The following is a 20,981-nucleotide window of genomic DNA, read 5'->3' as shown; positions in this document are numbered from 1 at the left end:
TTTAAATAGAATTGGTGATTTGAATGAAACCTTACTTTTTGGAAATGGACTTTATTTGAAAAAGATTTTCTTACGAGTTTTTTCTACAATGGCTTTCGTTTAGTTAGAAAAGAGAAAAAGCTGCACAGAGAATTTGGAGGTAAGTACCTCTTTTAGGATAACCCTCTCTCTTTGTCTCTTGGGGAGCTCTTCTAGGGCTGTGCTCTCTGGGGGAAGCAAGACTCTGGAAGCAGGTTTTCATAACTTCAGGCATTAAGCAATTATACTTTAACCTGCACCCAGGGCATCTGACCTTCCAATTTTGTACTTTGCCAACTGCAAGGAGAAACTGCTGAAATACATCGAGTTATCATAACAGACAGGGCCATATGGAAAGTGCTGGAAAACTCCCCCTTAGACTATAATTGCCTTGATAGGCAGAAATCCTGCCTTCTATTCCTCTTTGGACTGTGTATGGCCCACAGTGCTTGAGGCGGTGTTCAGGATTTATTGTCCAAGGCCTCAAAGCAAGATTAAAATGGGGCATTGAAATTAACTCTGCTTGCCTGAAGCAACCAATTATATTTCATTTCATTTTATTTGTAGGGTCATGTTCCTTAATCCCTGAGTACATAATGTGTACACAGGTTGTAATATTAAAAAAAAAAACAAACCCAGAAACAGTTACATGGTTTGTTTGTGGTCATGTGGATGGAATTGCCTAACGGATGCATCATTCCCTTCTAATTGTGTTTTTGGTGCCACGGAGAGCATTTGAGCAGAGAAGCCAGCAAGCTTCTGTTCTGTAGCATCATGGTTCAGGTTCAAGCTCGGGAGCCAGACTGCCTGCTCCATAATTTCTTAGCATCTCTGTGCCTCAGCTTTCCTATCTATAAAAAGTATACCTCACCCATCAGGTTGTTATGAGGATTACATAAATTAATACATTCACATCTAAAAGTGCTTCAAATTGTGCCTCACACACAGGAAGCGCTATATAACTCTTAGCTGTGAATATCACTTTTAAATTTTTATTATCATTAAAAATCGAGGACTTTGTGCAATTAGGTCTGGTTCCCCATAATCAAAAAAGTTGGTTGCAAATTTAGCAAATTCTCTCTTCTCTTGTTCTTTCATTCCCTTCCTCTCCCTCTATCTGTTTCTTTCTGTTTCCTTTTCTCTTTTATTCTCTACCTCGCGCTCTGGCTTATAGCCACACTATGGTACTTGGTATTTCCAGTCTTTCCTTATGTCGTGTTTATAATGGCAATGATGTGGGCAGAAGCAAATTGTCATGGGGAGACTGGCAGAGCTGTGGTCTCCGTATTTCGAGTATGGGAAGGTGAATGCTTCGGTTGGTAGGGGCTCCCACTCCATACCTACCCCCACGCCTATCCAGAGGAAGGAACATTTTTCTGTGCGGGGGTGGCATTCATGTTGGAAGGGGATGGGTGATGATGTTATTTTTGTTCCCCACAAATGTGGATGTTTAAAATAGCGCTTTATTCAATCGGCATAAGTGACACATAGACTATGTATAGTGGTGAAATTAGGCCTGGCAGGTGATGAGGGCCAGATCTCACCAAAACCAAGAGTCGTGGTTCTCCACTGATAGCACCCAAGGATCTGTTCTGAGGGTGGCCAGCAGAGAACCTCCATCATTGGGGTGCCTGGCAAATTCCCTTGCACAACTACTGAATTATCTGAAATGGATGTAACTCAGAGCCAGTGAACTAGGACTTTGGCTTCATGTCCGTGGGGCATGCCAGCGGGTCACATTTCCTCTCTGAACCTCCCTCCAAGCCACACTGTACTCATGAAGGGTAAGTGTATTCGTTGTTCTTTTGTGCCTTTTGACTCCACGCCCTGCAGGTCTGGAATTCAGCCAGCGAAAACGAATCATGAGGCTGCAGCCCAGGCTATATTTAATGGAAGGTTTATTGTCTTGCCACGGTTTTAGAAGTTTAAGGAATTTTTTTTTTTGAGATCTACTGGCTACTGTAGGGATTTGAAGTAGTGTTCATTTTTGACCCCATGTGCTCCTTTTTAGTGACTATATGTCAAAGTATATTTAAAGTGTTATGTCTTAAGTCTTTGAAAATTGCCCTTTTAATACTTCATGTCAACACGGTAAGGATTCTAGAAGGGTTTCGATTTTGAAACAAACAGATTATGTTTTATAGAGTGTAACTTTGGAGAAAGAGGGATGGAATATTTTATTCCTATGAAAAGTTTTATTACCAGAACTCATCTGATTTGAGATGAAAGAAAAAGAAAATGCATAGATTTTGAGGCAAGCAGAAAGCCTACCATATGTCTAGAAGAGTTTGAAATCTTTCTGGATCGTCCTGAATTTGTTTGGAATGCAACGCAGAATTTGGATTTTATGTAAGAACAAGGGGAAGAACCCATTTAATCAGACTGGGGAGTGAAAGATGGCAGTGGGTAAAGAATCCTTTCATGCCTGCTAGACATCTCTGTACTAGATTACATAGAGCATGTGGCTGGTTCCAGTGAGAACCCACATGGCTCCCTCCACCCTCAACCTTCTCTTGTCATCTCAGCGCCTCTTCTCTCTGCCCTCAAGTGTGGTTTCGGTATGACTAGGGAATAGACACTAAAAATATTTCTGGAATGACGTGACCCACTCTCGCCCCATCCAGGAAAGGGACAAGGCTTCACAAGAAACAGCACATGCTTTCCTTTCATTTCTGGAAGTCCCTGGGTCGACCTACAGATGCTGCTCCTTCCGTGGCCGATGGCATTCAGACTCGTGGCCGCAGGCGGTGGCAGGCAAACAACTGGACAGAACAGCTCAGCCACGGGAAGGTGGCCACAGTCTCGGCCGGAGCAGCAGCCCTCGGGCCCCAGACCACCCCTGCCACCCCTGCCGGGAGCCTTCCCTCCTCCCTCGGGCTTGTCCCGGCCCCGCCACAGGGGCTGAAGAACCGGGAGGGGGTGGCAGCAACCGCAGTGGTGCCTCCAGCCTTGGGCCCGGGCCAGGCACGTGGGGCCCTGCTTAGGGCCACTCTGCAGCCCCTCCAGGGCCAGGGAGGGAGCCGGGCCAGCCGCGGCGCCGCTCACCACTGTCTCCTCCTGTCGCTGCAACTTGGGCTCGGGCTCAGGATGGAAGCCGCCCCCCGGGAGCTGAGTCTGCAGGCCAGACTGCGGGAGGTGGGCGACCCGGGGAGCGGAGCTCAAGATAACCAGGAGCTGAAGCGGCAGCTGCGGCGGCTGCCGGGGCCACCGGCCTCCTCCCAGCGAGAGGCGAAATATGTGGAGATGTGTGCTTCGGCTGCAGCCCCGGGGGAGAGTCCCCGCACCAGGAGACTCGCCCCGCAGCACCGCCCGGGGGAGCAGAGGGCCCCCAGGAGTCCCAAGGAGGAAGCCCAAGAGAAGCCCAGAGGTCAAGAGAGCGAGGCTCCGACCGCCCGGAAGAATCTTGCTGCCTCGGAACTCTCCAGATCCCAGCTCTCCCGCACTGATGAGGGCAGCAACTTCTCATCTTCCTCCTCCTCGACCTCCTCCCCAGTGGACAAAGCAGAAGAAGGTGGCCTTTCCAAGATGGATGATACCACCACATCAGCAGGGGCTCTGGCCACCTCGTCTTCGTCTTTAGGCTTTGAGAGTGACAGTGGCCAGAGCGCAGTGAGCCGCCAGCCCAAGGGGGGAGAAGGAGGAGGGGGGGTTGGGGGAAGAGCAGGAGGAGGAGGGGCAGGAGGAGGGGAAGGAGGAGGAGGGGGAGATGGAACTGAGTGCAGGGACATTATTGCCAAGTCTCTGTGCAGCAGGGACCCCCCCAAAAATGAGGAGGCTCACTACATCACCACCCACGAGATCCAGCTGAGTGAGGTGGAGCAGGACATGGATTTTGATGTGGGACTGGCCTCCCGCTGGGATTTCGAGGACAACAACGTGATCTACTCATTCGTGGACTACGCTTCCTTTGGTGGCAGCGACGAGACCCCGGGGGACGTCACCACCCCGACCGAAGAGGACGACGACAACAGCTGCTACCTCAGCACCACTCCCAGCACCCACGCCACCCAGACTCCAAGCCCCACCAGCAGTGACCCGGCGCGCCCTGGCGCAGACAGCGGGGGTCGCCACACCAGCAGCACGGAAGTGGGCAGCGGCCCCTCTGACAGTGACCCCACTCCCCCACCCACTGGGCCTGGCACTGCCACCCTGAGTGAGCCCTTGCCCGAGCCCCCGGACGCAGCTTCAGGGGCAGCAGCCGATGCGGCCAGCAGCTGTGGGAGTGCAGCAAGCCAGATCCTCCTATCAATCAAACCGACTTCCCGGGCTATAAATGAGCCTAGCAACGTGCGTGAAAAGCAAAACATTATTTATGCTGCCAAGCATGAAGGCGACATGAGCCTCCGCGTCTCTACAGCTGCTGAACACAATTCAAGTTCACTGAAGCAAGACCCGGCTGCAGCCGTGGCTCAGGACCATGCAAAGAAATTCATTGCTGTCCCTGCTCGCCTGCAAACCCGGTGCGGGGCCATCCGGGCGAAGGAGCTGGCGGACTACTCCAGCGGAGCCTCCAGTGCCGTGAGTGAACTGGACGATGCGGACAAGGAGGTGCGCAACCTCACCTCCCGGGCCTTCCGGAGCCTGGCCTACCCCTACTTCGAGGCCCTGAACATCAGCTCCCGGGAGTCCTCCACACTCTCCGAAGTCGGCTTTGGGCGGTGGTCGACCTTCCTGGATTTAAAATGTGGAGGTGTTGGAGCCAGGGTGGAGCAGAGCCTCCTCAGGAGCAGTGCGGCCTCTGTGGCCGCAGGTCTGAGGAAGGGCCGTGGGGCCAGGACGACCGCAGACCAGCTCTACATCCAGGCCAAGAAGTCCCAGACCAAAGCCTTGGAGTTCGTGGTCAGCAAAGTCGAGGGGGAAATCAAACACGTGGAGACACCTCTGTGTTTCCAGAAGCAGGTCCAGACGGACTCCCGCGTGGTCACCCTTCTCGAGCCCCTGAATTTTCGCAGCGAGAGCAAAGCCAGCTCAGCCACTGGGCCCTGCAGAACCACCAAAGGCTCCAGCAAGGGCCCCGGGTCGGTGTACACGGACGACGGCTCGGAGGCCTCTGAGAGCAGCAAGCCTGCCTCCCGCGCCGACGGCCCCCAGAAGAAGTCCAAGTTTGCTTCCAGTCTGCTCAAAAATGTCATCTCCAAGAAGATGCAGCGGGAACATGAGTTCAAAATGGAGAGGGGAGAAGTCACTGACACATCCCACCGTAACCTCTCCAGCACCTCCAAGGAGACAGAGGGTCCCGCCAGGGGGGACAAGCAACGGGAGAGGGGCCTGCAGAGGCAGAGTTCTCGCCACTCCGAGGCCGGCTCTGAGTACACGGTGGTCAGCGTGTCCGATGCAGGTGCGGAGGGCTCGGCGGCCGAGTCCAAATCGCCAATTTTCAAAGCCAGTGCTCCTCGGGAGAGCAATGCAGTCTCCGGCCGAAATTTCGCGGACGGACACACTGAAGAAGTCTGTGAAATTAAAAAGAGCGCATCGGAGACTGTCAAAGGCATCTTCCTGCGGAGTCAGAACAGTGCATTCCGCTCCTGGAAGGAGAAGGAGGCCGAGAAGCGGGAAGAAAAGGCCCCCATTGGGAAGCTGAAGCTTCCCAAAGGGGGCGACTGGAGAGCTGATCTTGGAGAGATCTCTGCCAGCAAGTCCACCATCATGTCGCGCCTCTTTGTCCCCAACATCCAGCAGACGCCCAAGGACAAGCAGCCGGGGAAGCAGGCCACCAAGTACCCTGCCGCCCAAGCCACCTCCACGGCAGTGATCCGGCCCAAGGCTCCCGAAATCAAGATCCGGCTGGGGAGCGTGCAACAGCCAAGCTCGGACTTCAATATTGCCAAATTGCTCACGCCCCAATTGGCCAGCGGCAGCGCCCCTAACCTCTTCAAGACCGTTGAGGACAACGGCAGGGCGCAGCAGAAGCTCTTCCGGGGAGACAACCTGGAAAAAGTGCCCCAGTTCCAGGTGAGAGACGTCAGAGACAAGTCCAAGGCCCAAGGCCCCCTCCACCAGGTGAGAGATGTCAGGAAACTAATCAAAGGGTCAGGGGACAGCAGTGACAAGGGCAGTGTTACCCCAGAGCAGGGGCTGACCGGGCCCAAGCCCAGGCAGCTGGCTGCTGCAGGGGGCGGATCCAGATCCCTTTCCCCCATAGTGATTACATGCCAGGCGGTGGTGAACCCAAGGGAAGGTAGCATGGACCGGGAGCCGAGGGAGAACGTAGGCAAAGGCGGCGGCGGCCGGTTCTTGAATTCGTCCTCTCCAGATGGGACCGTCTTGGTTCATAGGGCATCTGGCAGGCTGCCCGTGGCCACCATTGCCCCCAATAAGCCCGAGCAGGGCTCTTACCTGCCTGTGCTCAAGATCGTCTCTAAGGCTTCTGCTCAGAAGACCCCAGAGAAGGCCAAGGAGGAGGAGGTCAAGGAGGAAGGGAAAGCCCCAAAGCCCTCTCGGAATGCCCTGGAGAAGCTGACGGCCGCCGTGAGGTCCATGGAGGAGCTGTACAGCTTCAACAGGAAGGAGTGGAAGCGCAAAAGCGACCCTTTGCCCGTGATGATGGACAGCCATGTCCTGTCGCTCATTGCCAGCGAGGAGAGGGAAGGGGCTGCGGGCGCAGAGGGGGATCCAGACAAGCTGGCCAAACGACTGGGTGAGCCGGCGGAGCGGGGCACCGGAAACAAAGGCGGCGTGGTGCTGCGTGGGGGCCCTGCGGAGCGTCTGCAGCGGAGAAACTCCAACCCTGGCACTGAGAGTGTCTCTGCCCGGGCAGCCGCCTTCGAGAACCTGGCCAGGGAAAGGCCGCGATCCCTCTACATCCCCCCGGCCCACAAGGATGTGGAGAGAACCCAGGCCCTGCAGCCCCTCCCACCACTCCCCAGCAACCGAAACGTGTTCACGGTGAGTGCCAGCAGCACCCAGAAAACTGGGGGTGTCGCTGGCAAGTTCCCCCAAGGGCCTTCTCCAGAGAGTCCTTCAGCAGCAAAGGGCATCAAATCCCAGGGACTCCGGTCCCTCAAGATCTCTCCGGCCGCGCGGGCACCTCCTGATGAGGTGACCAATAGGAAAAATGGCAGCAGTTTGGAAAAGAACCATAGTGACTGTGAGAATTACCTGTCCATCCCCCTCAAAGGAAGCTCTATGGCCGGAGAGCTAACAGGCAGGCCGGGGGCCGGGAGGGAGGGGCCCCCAGCCTCCTCAGCGGCCACTCTCTGCAGCTTGCCCCCCCTGAGCGCCCGCAGCCAGGTCCCCAGTAGTCCCAAAGGCTCTCAGGTCAGTGGAACCAGCCGGCCAGCTTGGCGTACCAAACCCGAGAACCCCAGGGAGACAGTAGCCGCCCCCACAGGGCCACAGAGCCCAGAGCATCTCCCCACTGCCATCTACCACCAGCCGCCGCTGCCCTTCACCCTGCAAGGAGCCCAGCCCCAGGTCCTGTGCTTCTCCCCACCCAGCATGCCTGCCCCAGCACCTGCAGGCCCAGCTTCAGTCCCCGCAGACCCGTTCCAGCAGCCACAGCCCCAGCAGACCCAGCGCAAGATGCTCCTGGATGTGACGACTGGCCAGTACTATCTGGTGGACACACCAGTACAGCCCATGACCCGAAGACTGTTCGACCCTGAGACGGGGCAGTATGTGGATGTGCCCATGACCTCCCAGCAGCAGGCTGTGGCTCCCATGTCCCTCCCTGTGCCTCCCTTGGCCCTGAGTCCTGGGGCCTATGGACCCACCTACATGATCTACCCTGGGTTTCTGCCCACGGTGCTGCCCACCAATGCCCTGCAGCCCACGCCAATTGCTCACACTCCAGGGGGTAGCGAGCTCTCCTCCGTGGCAGCAGAGCCCCCCAGCAAAGAGGCAGCTGCCACATTCAGTGAGGCCCCGTACTTCATGGCCTCTGGTCAGTCTCCTGCTTCCTCTTCCTCCTCGGCCCCAGCAGCCACATCCCAGCTCATGGGGGCTAAAGGCTTTGCCCAGCTGCACGGCAAGCCTGTCATCAGCATCACTTCGCAACCGCTGGGGCCGAGGATCATTGCCCCCCCTTCCTTTGATGGCACCACCATGAGCTTTGTGGTAGAACACAGATGATGAGCAGTCCCCAGAAAGCAGAACGGAGTAGCTGCTGGTGAGTGAATGTTACTTTGATAATCAGTTTTCAGGGATTAAGAGCAATCCTATTGTTTTGTGTTTGAAGTGGCAGGGGAGGCTGTCTGTCAAAAGGGGCATGTTGGGAGAACAGAACAAAACCCCATCCAAATGATTAAGGAGCTAGTTTTCTTACCAAGTTTCCTCTTCTTCCCACTCCTCAATCCCCGCAGCCAGCCTTTCCCCCATTGACCTTTTCAAACTGCCCGAGTATTTTTCCCACCGGTGAGTAGGAAGGAAGTGAACCTTAGATCTGTCAGGTTAGCCTTTGGTGAAGGTTGGCCGGGAAAAGAAAGGAAAACCTGGTCTGGATTTTGCGGAGTGAGCTTCACTCTATTCCCAGCAGCCCCAGTGACAGAAGGCACGAATATTCTGAGAGATCACAGGGAACACCGTTAATCTAGTTGCTCCTCACAAGGAGGGAAAATCACACTGACATTTTCTTGTTCGGAGGTTTTCTAAAGTCTGTAGAAAGGCTTCTCTTCCTCCACCACATCTTCTTTCTCTTGACATTTCTTCTACGAAGGGACTGTATATTTTAAGCTCTCATTTTTGTTTCCAGACACTTAGAGTACTCTCTCCTAGGGCGAGTTCAAGGTCTTTAATATATCTCTCTCACACACACACACACACACTTGACCTCCATGAGAAGGGGGAGATCCTCCAGCTGCAGTGATTCCTTGGATGGGCTGCTGGGTTTGATCCAGTCTGATCAGACTGAATCCACTATGCTGGGCTGCTAATCCCTGTAAGACGCTCCTTTTCATCTCTGCATTCTCTCCCTTCAGAAAATAATCAACCTCCACTTGGCCCCCTTTAAAAGAAATCAGATAAAGTAGATTCCTAACACCCGAATTAATCCACATTCACAGACTGGAATCCTTGCTGTAAATACATCCATGGAACATGACAGGAGAAGTGAATTTGGCTTGGCAAATTGGGACATGGGCAGCCTTCAGATAGGAGCACAAAGGTGTCAGCAGTGTGGGGACAAATCTGCCCCCTCATTTTCCTGTTCTTTTCAGATGAGGATGTGTTGGCATCATATATGCTTCTAGGACTTTCACTTTTCTGTAAGATCGTACTGAATCAAGAAGGGAGATGGAGTTCCTTTCTGAACTAAAAGGAACAGAAGAATATTGTTTCTTTGTGCAATGAAAGAGCCTTAAATTAAGAAGTGGGATCAGTGAATTAGAGTCACAGCTTGGTCTTCTTACCAGCTGTGTGTTCTTGGGCATGCAAACTCTCTAGCACTCGTGACACTCGTGTCAATAATATCTACTCCTCAAAATTTATCTGAATGTCAGATGACATCAGAGTATATTGCAAGGTATAAAACCTTTTCCAAATTCAGGAACTGTTACTATGCATTATGTTTGTTAGACTTCTAGACATTAGGCCACCGTTCAAAAATCCTTGGGTCTTGCTCTAAAAATTCAGATGAGAGCCCAAGCCTCATTTTCCTTGCACTCTAGAAATAGATAATTTGAATTCTTCCTCTCTAAGAGTTTGCAACCTGCGGTGTATGACAATTACCAAGAGGGGGTGTGGGGATTAAAGGTAAACAATGCATCTTTTATTCAATGTAAAAAAACCAATATGCATATGGAAGAGCCTCAGAATTAGACACTTAGTTTTGCAGAGAGAAAAGAGTAGCCTCTAGACAAAAATATTGTAATCATCGGACAGGTGGTATGTTTACCTAAAGCTATTTTGGGGCAGCTAATCCCGGGAGGCCTTTGTGTGAGCCATGGAGGTGCAGAAGCAAGGGGAAGAGAGGACAGGGCACAGGGGAGGGAGCAACCGGGCACACACTTGTATGCTGTCCCGCTAACCACTGCTTTTGGCTTTTCTCCTGTCTGCTGAGTCTGGAGAGATTAGGCATGGCGTTGTTGCCATCAAACACAAATATAAATCCGGATTTTGAGTGTTCGAGATTTGAACAGTAATTTTTTTAAAGTTTTCCCCTTTGAAAGCACAGTCTTTTATTTTAGTCCGCAGCTCTAAAGATAGAAGTACAAAAGCTGGCTTCTCAATTGAAGAAGACTAGTCAGGAACTAACGATTAGCATTTTATATACAGGCAAAAATCTACTATCCAAACTCAGATAACTAACCAAAATCCTTCAAAACTCACCTTCCTGAGAGTTCTATGCCGCTTTCCAAAGAAAGTCAGATACATAAAAAAAAAAGTGTGCAGTTCTTTCTCTTGTGTGCAAAATATTGTAAACATTGTTCAGATATGTAAAAAAAATTACACCGTACACACTCATGATCAACGGATGCTCGTATGGATGGTCAGGGTGAGAAGTCTTGGAAACTGGTTTCTGTTGAAGATTTCCTTTGAAAACCAGACTGACTTCAGAGATCTCCCTTGAGGTAGGGTAGGAGTTTAGGTGCCCCTTTCAACTAAGAAGTCACACCAGTGATTTGATCCAATCACAACATTTCACAGAGAAGAAAACTAGGGCTTAGACTGGAATGGCTTTGCCACAATCCCCAGGGAATGAGATAAGCCAGGACCTGCAGAAGGGGCTCTTGCCTCCCCAGCCACACTGTGCACTCCTTGGTAGGAGGCCTGGAGCAAAGGAAGGATGGCAGAGAGCATAATGAGCTCTGTACTGACAGCCAACACACTGGGGCTCTCCTCTGTGCCTCTCCGCACATTTGTATGAATGAATGTTTGAACGAAATGCGCTCATTCCCTCATTCATCCAAAGAACATGGATTACATGTTTACACTCCACCAGCCACGGTGTACTCTGCAGTGGGGCTGCTAACCCACGGGTGACCCGGTATGGTCCCCAGGCCAAGAGCCCACACGCCAGCAGGAGGACACAGACCCCTACATGCAGAACTGCGAGACCAAGATTCAAGTCCTGTCTCAACCTTTAATATTCCTTCCAGCTCAAATAATAAGTATTTCATCGTCTATTTTTAGCTGCACATTGTAACAGGGAGCTTTGCTTTCTCGTGTATATCTGAGCATAACCAGCTGCCGTGCTCTCTCTCTGATGATTAGGTTATGAATTTCCTTTGGTTCAGCTTTCACAGGTGGGTCTTGCTGCTTCTCGCCTTCCTGTGGTCCAGGTGGTGGCACTCCCCAAACTTTGCCAGGTCACAGCCCAGCTAAGAAGATAATTAGCGATATTATTTGCTTTATCCTTCCTTAGTAACGATGTCACACATTGCGGTCAATGGATAGGGCAGTTCACAGGCGGTGACCCAGCGACTGGTAGTCACAATGGGACCCCGGGCGTGACATGCCAGTGTGCCAGGCACACCAGTTTATCGTTTGTTGACTTTTGGGTTGAAAGTCCCTTTTCCGCAGGGTCTTTGATGCCTTTTCTGATGGGATTATTTTTGGTTGAGTTTTTTGTCATTCGACACACGTAGCTGTATTTTTCCTTCCCCAACATGCTTTTTCCGGCCCTCCCACTTCAATTCCGTATTTTTGTTTTAAAACGTTCACTGAGACTTGATCACAAATGCCATTTGCAGGGACATAAAGATAAAATAAATATGTAATAATAACAAAAGAAAACTATTTTTATTTTATTTTATTTATTTATTTGAGAGAGAGAGCACACTAGCAGGGGGAGGGGCAGAGGGAGAGGGAGGAAGAGGCTCCCACTGACCCAAGCCAAAGTCAGCCGCCCAACCGACTGAGCCACCCAGGCGCCCCAAAAGAAAACTTTAATGGGCACCACGCCTGCACCATGGCAGGTCACGCGATTGTTTTGTTTCATTGAATGTCTGGTCTTTTTCCCTGTAAGACTTGATCCATTTGTCTTTCCATTTCTGAGTGTGCTTTATGTTGCTCCTACACGTTGGTCTCTCTTTCCTCATCGCTTCCTCCAGGTTCTTTCCACCCCCTCAACAGAGCCCACCCAGCAGCAGCTGAAGTGGAAAGAGAGTGGGGCTGGGAGCAGGGGCAGCCCTCCAGGGCTCCTCGGATCATCAAACCCTGTCCCTTGCGTTCAAAATTGCAGGAAGGGAGGGGGTGGGGGGATAGGGTAACCGGGGGATGGGCATTAGTGACGCCATGAGCACTGGGTATTATAGGCAACTGATGAATCATTGAACACTACATCAAAAAGTAATGATGTACTATATGCTGGCTAATTGAATTTAAATAAAAAAAATAAAACATAAAATAAAATTGCAGGAGGAACTTGGGGCTCAGAGAGGTTAAGTGACGCTTTTTAGGTCACAGTTTTTCCCTGAGGACAGAGTTGGGACTCGAAACCCGAATTATCCTCTGCCAGAGTCTCTTCCCAGCTGGCTTCTTTCCTGCTCTTCATTTCACCTCCTCTTTTTCTCTCTAAGGCCGCTCTGCTTTGGTGGCCCTCCTTCCTGGTTGTCTGTCCCACCCGTTCACTCCCCATCCCTGTCTTCCCTGACCATTGGTTTGAGAATTTAATTTTTACTGTTTTTTTGCTTTTTTGTTTGGTGATTTCATTCTCTTTTACGATCTCTGTTTTCCCATTCGCTTTCGGTTGCTTTAGTGTGAGGCTCCGCCTTGCTTCTTCCCCTCTGCTCGCCTTTACCTGCGTGCGTTTGTTTTCATCACCCACTGGACGGCCCAAGGGACAGGTGCCCCTTGCCTGGCTGCTTCACTGGACTCCCCGTGGCTTCGTGCAGGCCAGGTGGAGGGAAGGGCTGCAGGTGCAAGCGTGACGCTTCCTCTGTAGTGCATTCTAGAATTACATTCCTGAATCAGTTTATTTCTGTTTTTCCCCTCACTTAGCTGTGGCTTTCTCTCTCAGTTATTATCTATAGCTGCTCTTTTATTATCTTCCTAATGTCTTTTTCGCCTTTTCTCCCTTTTTCCTTCCTTGGATTGTAGCTTCCTTCTGGCTTATGCTTTTGTGCCTTTCTCCGCAATTGGATTGCCTTTATATTTTCTTCTCTACTGCCTATAAAATTAATAATAAATGAAAAGTAATAGCTACTGGGTATTAATCATTTATTATGTATCAAGACTTAATATCATGCCATTTGATTCTTAAAGTAAAACGTACTATTTCTAATTCCTGCTTGACTGGTGAAAAAATAACTTGTCCCAGCTGAACAGATCAGCGGCAGCCCAGGCCCTTCGAGCTCTGTGGCCCACACCCTCCCGGGTGAACCCTGTATGCCCGCTTCTTTTGCTCTCTGGCCTCCAGGCCTCAGTTTCTTGTGGCGAACTGTCCCTCTTCCCTTCCCTGGGAAAAGGGGGAAGAGAATCAGGTAACAAATTGACTCCGAATCTGGCAAGGTCTAGCAGAATCAGGTAACAAATTGACCCCGAATCTGGCAAGGTCTAGCAGATACTGAGTCTCCATGTTAGCCGTCCTTAGGTATTCGAACATCTTATGCCTCAAAGAGAATTCAAGGCAGGTTCAGAACTTCTAGAGGTGGCTGTGACTCCCAGTGGGCGGGGATAGGGAGGTGGTTGTGGGACGTGGGGAGGAGTGGGTAGGGGGTGTCCCCGTGAGTAGCATGGGTTCATGCATTATAGTTGAAGGAGAACTGTGGGGCTTTGACTAAAGGCCAAGTGTAGGCCCCTTGATGTCAGGCAGCTCTGGCTCAAATTCTAGTGCTCGTATTACTTCGGACAAGTGACTTTTCCTTTCTGGGCCTTGGTCTCTTCAACTGTAAAAGGAAAATACCTTGCAGGAGTGTTGTGAAGATTGAGTTCTAACGCTATTACAAAGGACATAGCAAACAGCTATGAACCTCCTAAATGCCTCAGAACCCCGTCATCCTTGAGGGGCCCTCACCAGAGCAGCAAATTGGCCCTTATCCAGGCAGATTTCCAGGGTACCCAGCATTAGGGGCCTGCTTCCAGGATTGCTTTATATTTCCCCCAACTGAAGGCAGTGCCCACAGCCCTGCAGTCCCCTTTGAGCTGGCTTATCTCTTGGGGCAGGCCAGTTGGCTGTGGGTCAGGGTACCTTAGGACCAAGGCCTTCCAGAATGTTATACAACTCTGGATATCGCTTGTCAGCTGCATGTAGAGATTTTCCTCTCTGTCTGGGCACAGGTCTGTGAGGAACAAGGGAAAATCTAACCCAGCATCCCTGCCGAACTCTGTCATGTGTTCTGGTCCTATAATCATGGGAAGTCATCGAGGCCAAATGCCTGGTGACACAGTGTCATCACCCCTCTCATCTTTACTGACTTCTTCATGATCCTCTGAGAGGTTAAACTGGTGGGTTTTGTTATTTTATCCTTAATAGGTGTTGGAGCAACTTTATTATTTTCAAAATTTCAAGGAAAATTCCTGGGAAGTTAATGTAAGCAGAACCAGTGTCTTGTGAATGAATAGAAAGGCAATATCTGGGCTGTGGATCCCAAAAAATGATCCCAGTAGATTGTATAAATAGATATCTCCTTCCTTTCTCAGACTGTTCTCACCATCCCGTAGTTCGCCTCCCACCCCCACTCCACCACTGTCCGCAAGTCCCCTCCCCTCCCCTGCCCCTACGACCACCCTGTGTCCTTCTCACTCTTCCCAGGGAATCTTCACAAAATCTTGCCTCATGAGGGACTCAGCCTGACTTGTTGTCAGATCCTTGGGTCCTTGAATCTGAAATTCTTCTTCTTAGTCTTCTATTTTCTTCTCCTCCCCTTGTAATTATAGTTTCTTTTCCTGTTGCTGCTTTATATGTCCTAAGGTTCAAAAATTTAAATTTAGCAAATGAGAAGTCTCCAAGCCTACCACAGCCCATTTCATCTTGAAGGTCATTCCTCAATATAAAATACAGAAGAATAAGATAAACAAACATGAGATCATAAATATTCTTTTTTTTTTAAGATTTTATTTATTTATTTGAGAGAGAGAGCACCTGCCCGAAAGACATCATGGTGGGGAGGGGCAGAGGGAGAGAGAGAAGCACGGTCCCCGCTGAGCAGGGAGCCCCACACGGGGCTCGGGACTCAATCCCACCACCCCGGGATCACGACCTGAGCCGAAGGCAGACATTTAACCAACTGAGCCACCCAGGTGTCCCAATAATCATAATTATTCTTATAGACTTTTTTTCTTACGTATTTAACACAGGTCAATTTTTAGATGACAGGATTAAAAAATCCCTAGCTGAGCTACTCTGACTGTATATAATTGATTAGATGGCTTTTATTTGATACTTCTCAGAGGTTATTTTTCACACGATAGAGTCTTCTTAATCCCCAACAAATATTACCTGTAGGACGCCTATTTCTGTCTTCATAATATTGTATTCAAATATCAACTCTCAAATGTTAAAAAAAAATGGTTTTTTTTAGGCAAAGTGTTAGTAGATATACTATATATAGAGAGAGATCGACAGAAAGGGCTCATTTTCAGTAGGATTTTGAACTTGTCAATGTGTAGAATGGATTTAACTAAGTTACAGGCTCTAAACGGTGTATCTCAGTTTAATCAAAATGCACTGTATGAAATTCTACGTAATTTAAGCAGTGATCGTTCACTTATAAGAATTCTCAGTGTAGAATTTACTCCCTTAACTATATTACTAACTAATGGTAAATTTCAAATATTTCTCTTTAGCTTAAATATCATTTCTGCATGATGTTTTAGGAACATATCTATTACACTGTTTTATCTCTGCTAAGGATGATTTCAGTGAAACTAAACATTTAACTCTAAAATCATTTCAAACAGTTGATTGGATTTAATTCAAGTTTCAAAGAGAGGTTCCACTCTGGGCACTTTCTTGAAGTCAGTATAATGTCTAAGTAAGGTCAGAAACACATTGCCAAACATATTTAGTAATGTTGAAATTAGCCAAATAGTTAAATAAAATATATCTTGACATTTTTCTTGCTTCTTGAAAAGTGAGATTTACTTTTAGAACTGATGATCTTCTCTTTGACTATGTTTATTTATAGGAGCAAGACAGAAGATGGACGATTCTGTAATCGGAAGGTTGCGTTGTAACAGCACTAAGAATTCAGCTGAAAAACTTCCTCTACATGTGTTATTCTTAGTTTTTGCTCCTTATAAACCAAGTGTGTAAGTTTCTATATTTTCCTGAACAACCCTGTTAAGACAGTTTGTGTTATTTTAGTGTTACTAAGCTGAGTGAATGATTGCAAAATGATTTCTTTTTATACTTCAATAGCAGAAGATAAGCTTTCGCTTCATCTTTCCCTCCCGTACTTGTGACTAGGCATAACCATCCCTTCAGTGTTCTCATAGTTCAATCAAAACATACGACACAATGAGATTGGTTCTGTTGTAAAGCACGCCGGCAGATCAATAATTTGGATCACAGATCTCCTTAGAGGTTCTCAGATTAGATGGCAGAGTTGGATCACATGTTCCATTTTAAATACAATGGGTCTGCATTTTGAATCATATACCAGTCAAGCCTAGTCATTCCCTTGGTTATGTTCTACACGTTCTTTTTATTGGGTTTAGCATGATTTCAAATGTGATTGTGAAAACTAGTGGTTTTAACTCTTGGGCTTTGTTTTCATTTTCCCATTGGTACAACACCATGACGCTATCTGCTGCCTTAAAATAGAATGGTTTGAAGTCCTGAAGAGCCAGTGATTGTGTTTAAAATTAAGTTCTTAGTCTCAGAAATGTATAAAATTTTTCCTCTAGGAATCCAACCTTTGTTATGAGTGGATAGCCTTGTTTTGGTCCTCTTCAGTGATTCCCTCCCTTCGTAGTGGCATGCTCCTCTCTCACGGATTGCTTGGAGTCTGAGGAGTGGCCTGTTTGGGGGCGGTAGAGTGGAATGTAAACTGATTCAGTGGTTCTGATTCTCTCCAGCCCCAGCCACACCGAGAGCAAGGACCTAGGATTGCATCATTTGCTCCTTATGGGCTTACGAGATGTCGAGAATCCAAATCACAGAACCTTTCAGCGACTTTTTGTACTGCCTCAGTTGTAACTCAATTCTGAAGGTTATTTTAGTGAGTGTTCATGGTGAGTCTTGAAGACTTGATTGAACAGATAAATATTTAGATTGTCATCATTAATAAGTATGTCAACATATATTCAACAAAGGACACATTGGAATATTTCTTACTTTTAAAGAGAGAGAATAACTTGAAGGTTCTCCCAGACTTTCTTTAAGGAATCTTATCTATTTATTTATTCGAAGACAAGGCATCCTGGTAAATTTCTTTTAGACCCTTGTTTTGATTTTAATGATCATCAGTCTTTGGTTTCTGCTTGGAATGTTTTCTCGAAGCCACAGCATTTTATGCTATTCACGCCTGAAGATGGGAGTAAAAACCCGGGACTGATTTTTGTATGATTTACATAATCCCATTACTTTGTAGTTAGGCTTCCCATATCAGACTCCTTTAGGAAAAATAACTCGATTTCACCTTTAGGGCCTTTCTTAAAGGGATTTTGCTCTAAAAAGAAATACTATTGGGTAGAAGAAAAGGGTTGAGGCAGAAATAGTCAGCTCTGGTCACAATTCAGTCAATGCACTGATGAGCGATGAAATGAAGCACAAAATATAAAACAGCCTCTGCGCATAGACGAGATGCCCTTGTCCCGTATTGAGGAACGCCTTCGTCCTTGGCCACGGAGGTCTTCCCACCCAGGTACAGCAGCAGCTTCGCCCCAGAACGGACTTAATCTTTCACCACTGGAGGGCTCTTACAGCATCAGCCGTTCCTCCTTTTCTGCAGAGATTGGCTGGGTTTAAGGTCACTTAATATTAAATGAAGGAGGTACAATCAATTTCAAAGATCTCCAACCTGCAGTACTCAAAGCAGCACCATGAACTCTCAAGTGTTTGAACACATCTGGCCAAACAGATCTAGGATTTGGGTGGAGATAGTACCAGAGTTGACAAGACTGTTTTAAAACCATGCGTGGCTTTTACAAAAAAGGCTAATCGTGATCATATTGAGTGATGATCATCAGTGATCATATTGAGTAGTCAGCTGCTTGCCAGGTCTTCAAAAAGAGAGACATTTCCTTCCCTGGCCAATGCGGTAGAGTTCTCACCTACCAAGGGCCTGGGGACCCCATAAGCTATTTATCATTATTTATCACCAGCAGATCTGAGCCTTAAATTCTCACATTGAGGTAAACTAGTACAGAAACTAGGAAAGAAAAGAGAACTTTTCACTTGTCAGCTCTATCAGGCCACATCCTCTTAGAAGCTGTCAAGGACGTAGTAAATGTCCAAGTGGTTAAAACTGTAACTTTAAAAATAATATTCTATGAATGCCACATTGTTTATTGATAATTTTATGGTTCCCTATTTCATCAAACCACAAAAACCAAACCAATGCTGCTGGCCATTTACTACCTCAAGTGATCGGGAGGAACATTTTTAAAGACACCCGGTAAATCTAAATCCTTATTTTCGGTGTTTTATTATTTCTTGAGGTTGCCTTGCTATTTGAATAAAGTGGTTGTGCCCTTCCTGTTCCAACCAAAGTTAAGTGGAATAAAATAAGAGGCTATGAAGCCTTCTTATCCATAAAACTATTACCCTGACACTGTCCCTTTAGCTGCTGCACTACCCTTTTATGTTTTATGTACACAAAACCACTGATAAAGCATGTGGCATTTCCGAAATAGTGCTTCAAACTGGAGTCGAACTAGAATTGTAGAGTCTGGTTTTTGCCATTTCCTCTCAAGGTTAACGTGTGGGACTCAGTTTTCCAGAAGAACCAAGGGGCATTGTAGAAACCTTGACCCATTTCCTCTTTCTCCCTGTTGGTTAAATGGTCAGGTTGAAATAGGCTCCATTTGAGTTGTTTCTGGAAAACTGAAACCATCTGTAACCAGTATGAAAACTTTAATCCAGTAGAATATATTTTCTTAAGAGCACTCACTGAAATTGCCCTCAGGATTAAATGAAGCCCAAATATGCAGTTCGTGCCTTAATATATAGGCTCTCTGGATGTCTGTATACGTCTTTATATGTTTGCATGTATGTGGCTCTCTATGTACCACTGAGTAAATAAGCTAAACCAAATTACACTTTGACAGCTTTATGACAAATCTCAAATGTTAGCACACCTTTCAAATTCATCCCTATAACACTAGGAACTATCTAGTGATACAAATTTCTTAATTTCAGATTTGACTTTATCATTCTTGCCTCTTAAAGAGATTTCATGCATTTTAATTATTTTCATACTTCATAGAAATGAAAGTCTGTGTTTGCTACAAATTGAATGCTCATGCTACCTGAAATAATACTTTGGACTGCAGGACAGTATTGATTCTTAAGTAGATTGACTATAATCTCATGATAAGTATATATATATGTGCACGAGAAAACACATTCAGTAATAGTCTCTGTGTTTAAAAACTATCATGGTAGACATTTTCCTACGTGGTGCTTGAGGAGTTTCATTCTACAGTTTACAAGGTGTAGGTTTGCACCCCAAATTCTCAGGGTATACTATTTTACCCAAATACTTGAAAGAAGAAGGTGCCCTGTATTTTATCAGTACTGTTGAGGGGAAAAATTATGTGTAGGCTTGTTTTAGAAAGCTATTTATAAAAATCAAATTCGTACACTTCGTTAGGCTTTTTCATAATTTCTAAGAAGATATACAGATAGCTATGATTTATATTTTCAAGAGACTGTTTCTATATTCTTACCTAACTTCTGGGTCCTAAGTAGAGACCTCACAGGTGCATAAAATCATTAATAAAGCATGTAGCATTTGCTAAATTGTACCTTGAGCTTGAATCTAATCAGAATTGCAGCCTCTGGTTCTCTGGAAAGAAAGCACATCCATCTGTGGCACGTGTGACTACAAGGCCCAGAGGAAGATTCTGCAAATTGGACTCATTTGTATGCCCCATGTCTCAGAAGAGAACTGAGCGTTCCCAGCAGTGTTTGTAAGCTGTTAACATTCTCGTTTCGTGTTGCAACTAGAGCGTATTATTAGATTTATTCCTATTTAATTCAAAATGGTGCAGAACAACACACACACACACACACACACACCATATCTAATTTGATTTCTTTTTTTAAGTTCACAATTGCTTTTTACAAGCTAGTGTTAATGGCAGAGTCCTTGCCGGGGCTCCCTGGAATTACCTATCCTACCTGGAGCTGTGTTCTAGCAGGTGGTCCTTTCTTTTTCTTCCTCTTTGAGGATGTAGGTTTCTATATTTACATGTAAGTCATATTATTGTAGAGTAAAGACAGTGGTGGTGGAAAAGAATGTGAAGACTGTGGAAGTTATGTCCCAAGCAGAGGAGAGGAAATCGGGTGGTAAATGGAGAAAGACATTGGGTAATGCCGAATTGTACCCCTGCCTATGAAAAAAGCCAGAGGTAAATGGAAAGAATGTGAACATTAAAACTGCTCTCAAGACAGTAGTCTTGGTGGAAAAGTTCCTACCTAAGGTCTGATTCAATTATAAGACACAGCGAGCTTGGTCAATGGGACTGTGAAATCAGCCGAGCAGCTGTGAGAATTACATTCTCGGTATGTTGCAGACGGAGAAAACTACTTAGACAAGGACTCTGTGAGACTGGCCTACTTACCTTTAACTGCGGCATTCGTAAGTGATTGTGCAATCTTGTGTAATAGTCTTTTATTTTGACTCTTTTGAAAAACAAAATGTTTTGTTGTTGTTGTTTTTCCAGTAAAAGTAACTTTGAAGAAAACATGCACTGTTTGTCTCTGTTTTGACTCAAAAAGCAAGCTGTGGACATTTTGACTTTCTTCTGTATTCTAATTTAAATCCTTCACTTAACTAAGATTCTCTGTTGTAATGGTTCACATCCAGGTTGTACTGGTTTTCCATTGCTGCGGTAACCACAAGCTTCGTGGCTTCAGACAAGACCAAGTTGTTATCTTACAGTTGGTTGATCAGAAGTCTGGCATGGGTCTTTCCCTG

General features: G+C 47.2%; 1 protein-coding gene across 2 annotated transcripts; it reads left to right on the top strand.

Moving 5' to 3' along the window:
* Nucleotides 1-1,539: 1,539 nt before the first annotated feature.
* On the top strand, nucleotides 1,540-20,751 carry C3H4orf54 (chromosome 3 C4orf54 homolog). 2 transcript variants are annotated; one of them, XR_013446415.1, is made up of 2 exons: nucleotides 1,540-1,802; nucleotides 16,023-20,751. XR_013446415.1 is itself a non-coding variant. In XM_036102687.2 (2 exons), the coding sequence occupies exon 1, from the start codon at nucleotides 2,674-2,676 to the stop codon at nucleotides 8,086-8,088; it is 5,415 nt and encodes a 1,804-aa protein (XP_035958580.1). In that variant the 5' UTR covers nucleotides 2,017-2,673; the 3' UTR covers nucleotides 8,089-8,125; nucleotides 16,023-20,751. The 2 variants fall into 2 exon arrangements, 1 of the variants encoding a protein (XP_035958580.1); XM_036102687.2 differs by lacking the exon at nucleotides 1,540-1,802 and adding an exon at nucleotides 2,017-8,125.
* Nucleotides 20,752-20,981: the final 230 nt, after the last annotated feature.

The sequence above is a fragment of the Halichoerus grypus genome, chromosome 3 (assembly GCF_964656455.1).
Source record: "Halichoerus grypus chromosome 3, mHalGry1.hap1.1, whole genome shotgun sequence".
In the NCBI taxonomy this organism is placed as follows: Eukaryota; Metazoa; Chordata; class Mammalia; order Carnivora; family Phocidae; genus Halichoerus; species Halichoerus grypus.
This window is presented reverse-complemented; position numbering and strand designations above follow the sequence as displayed.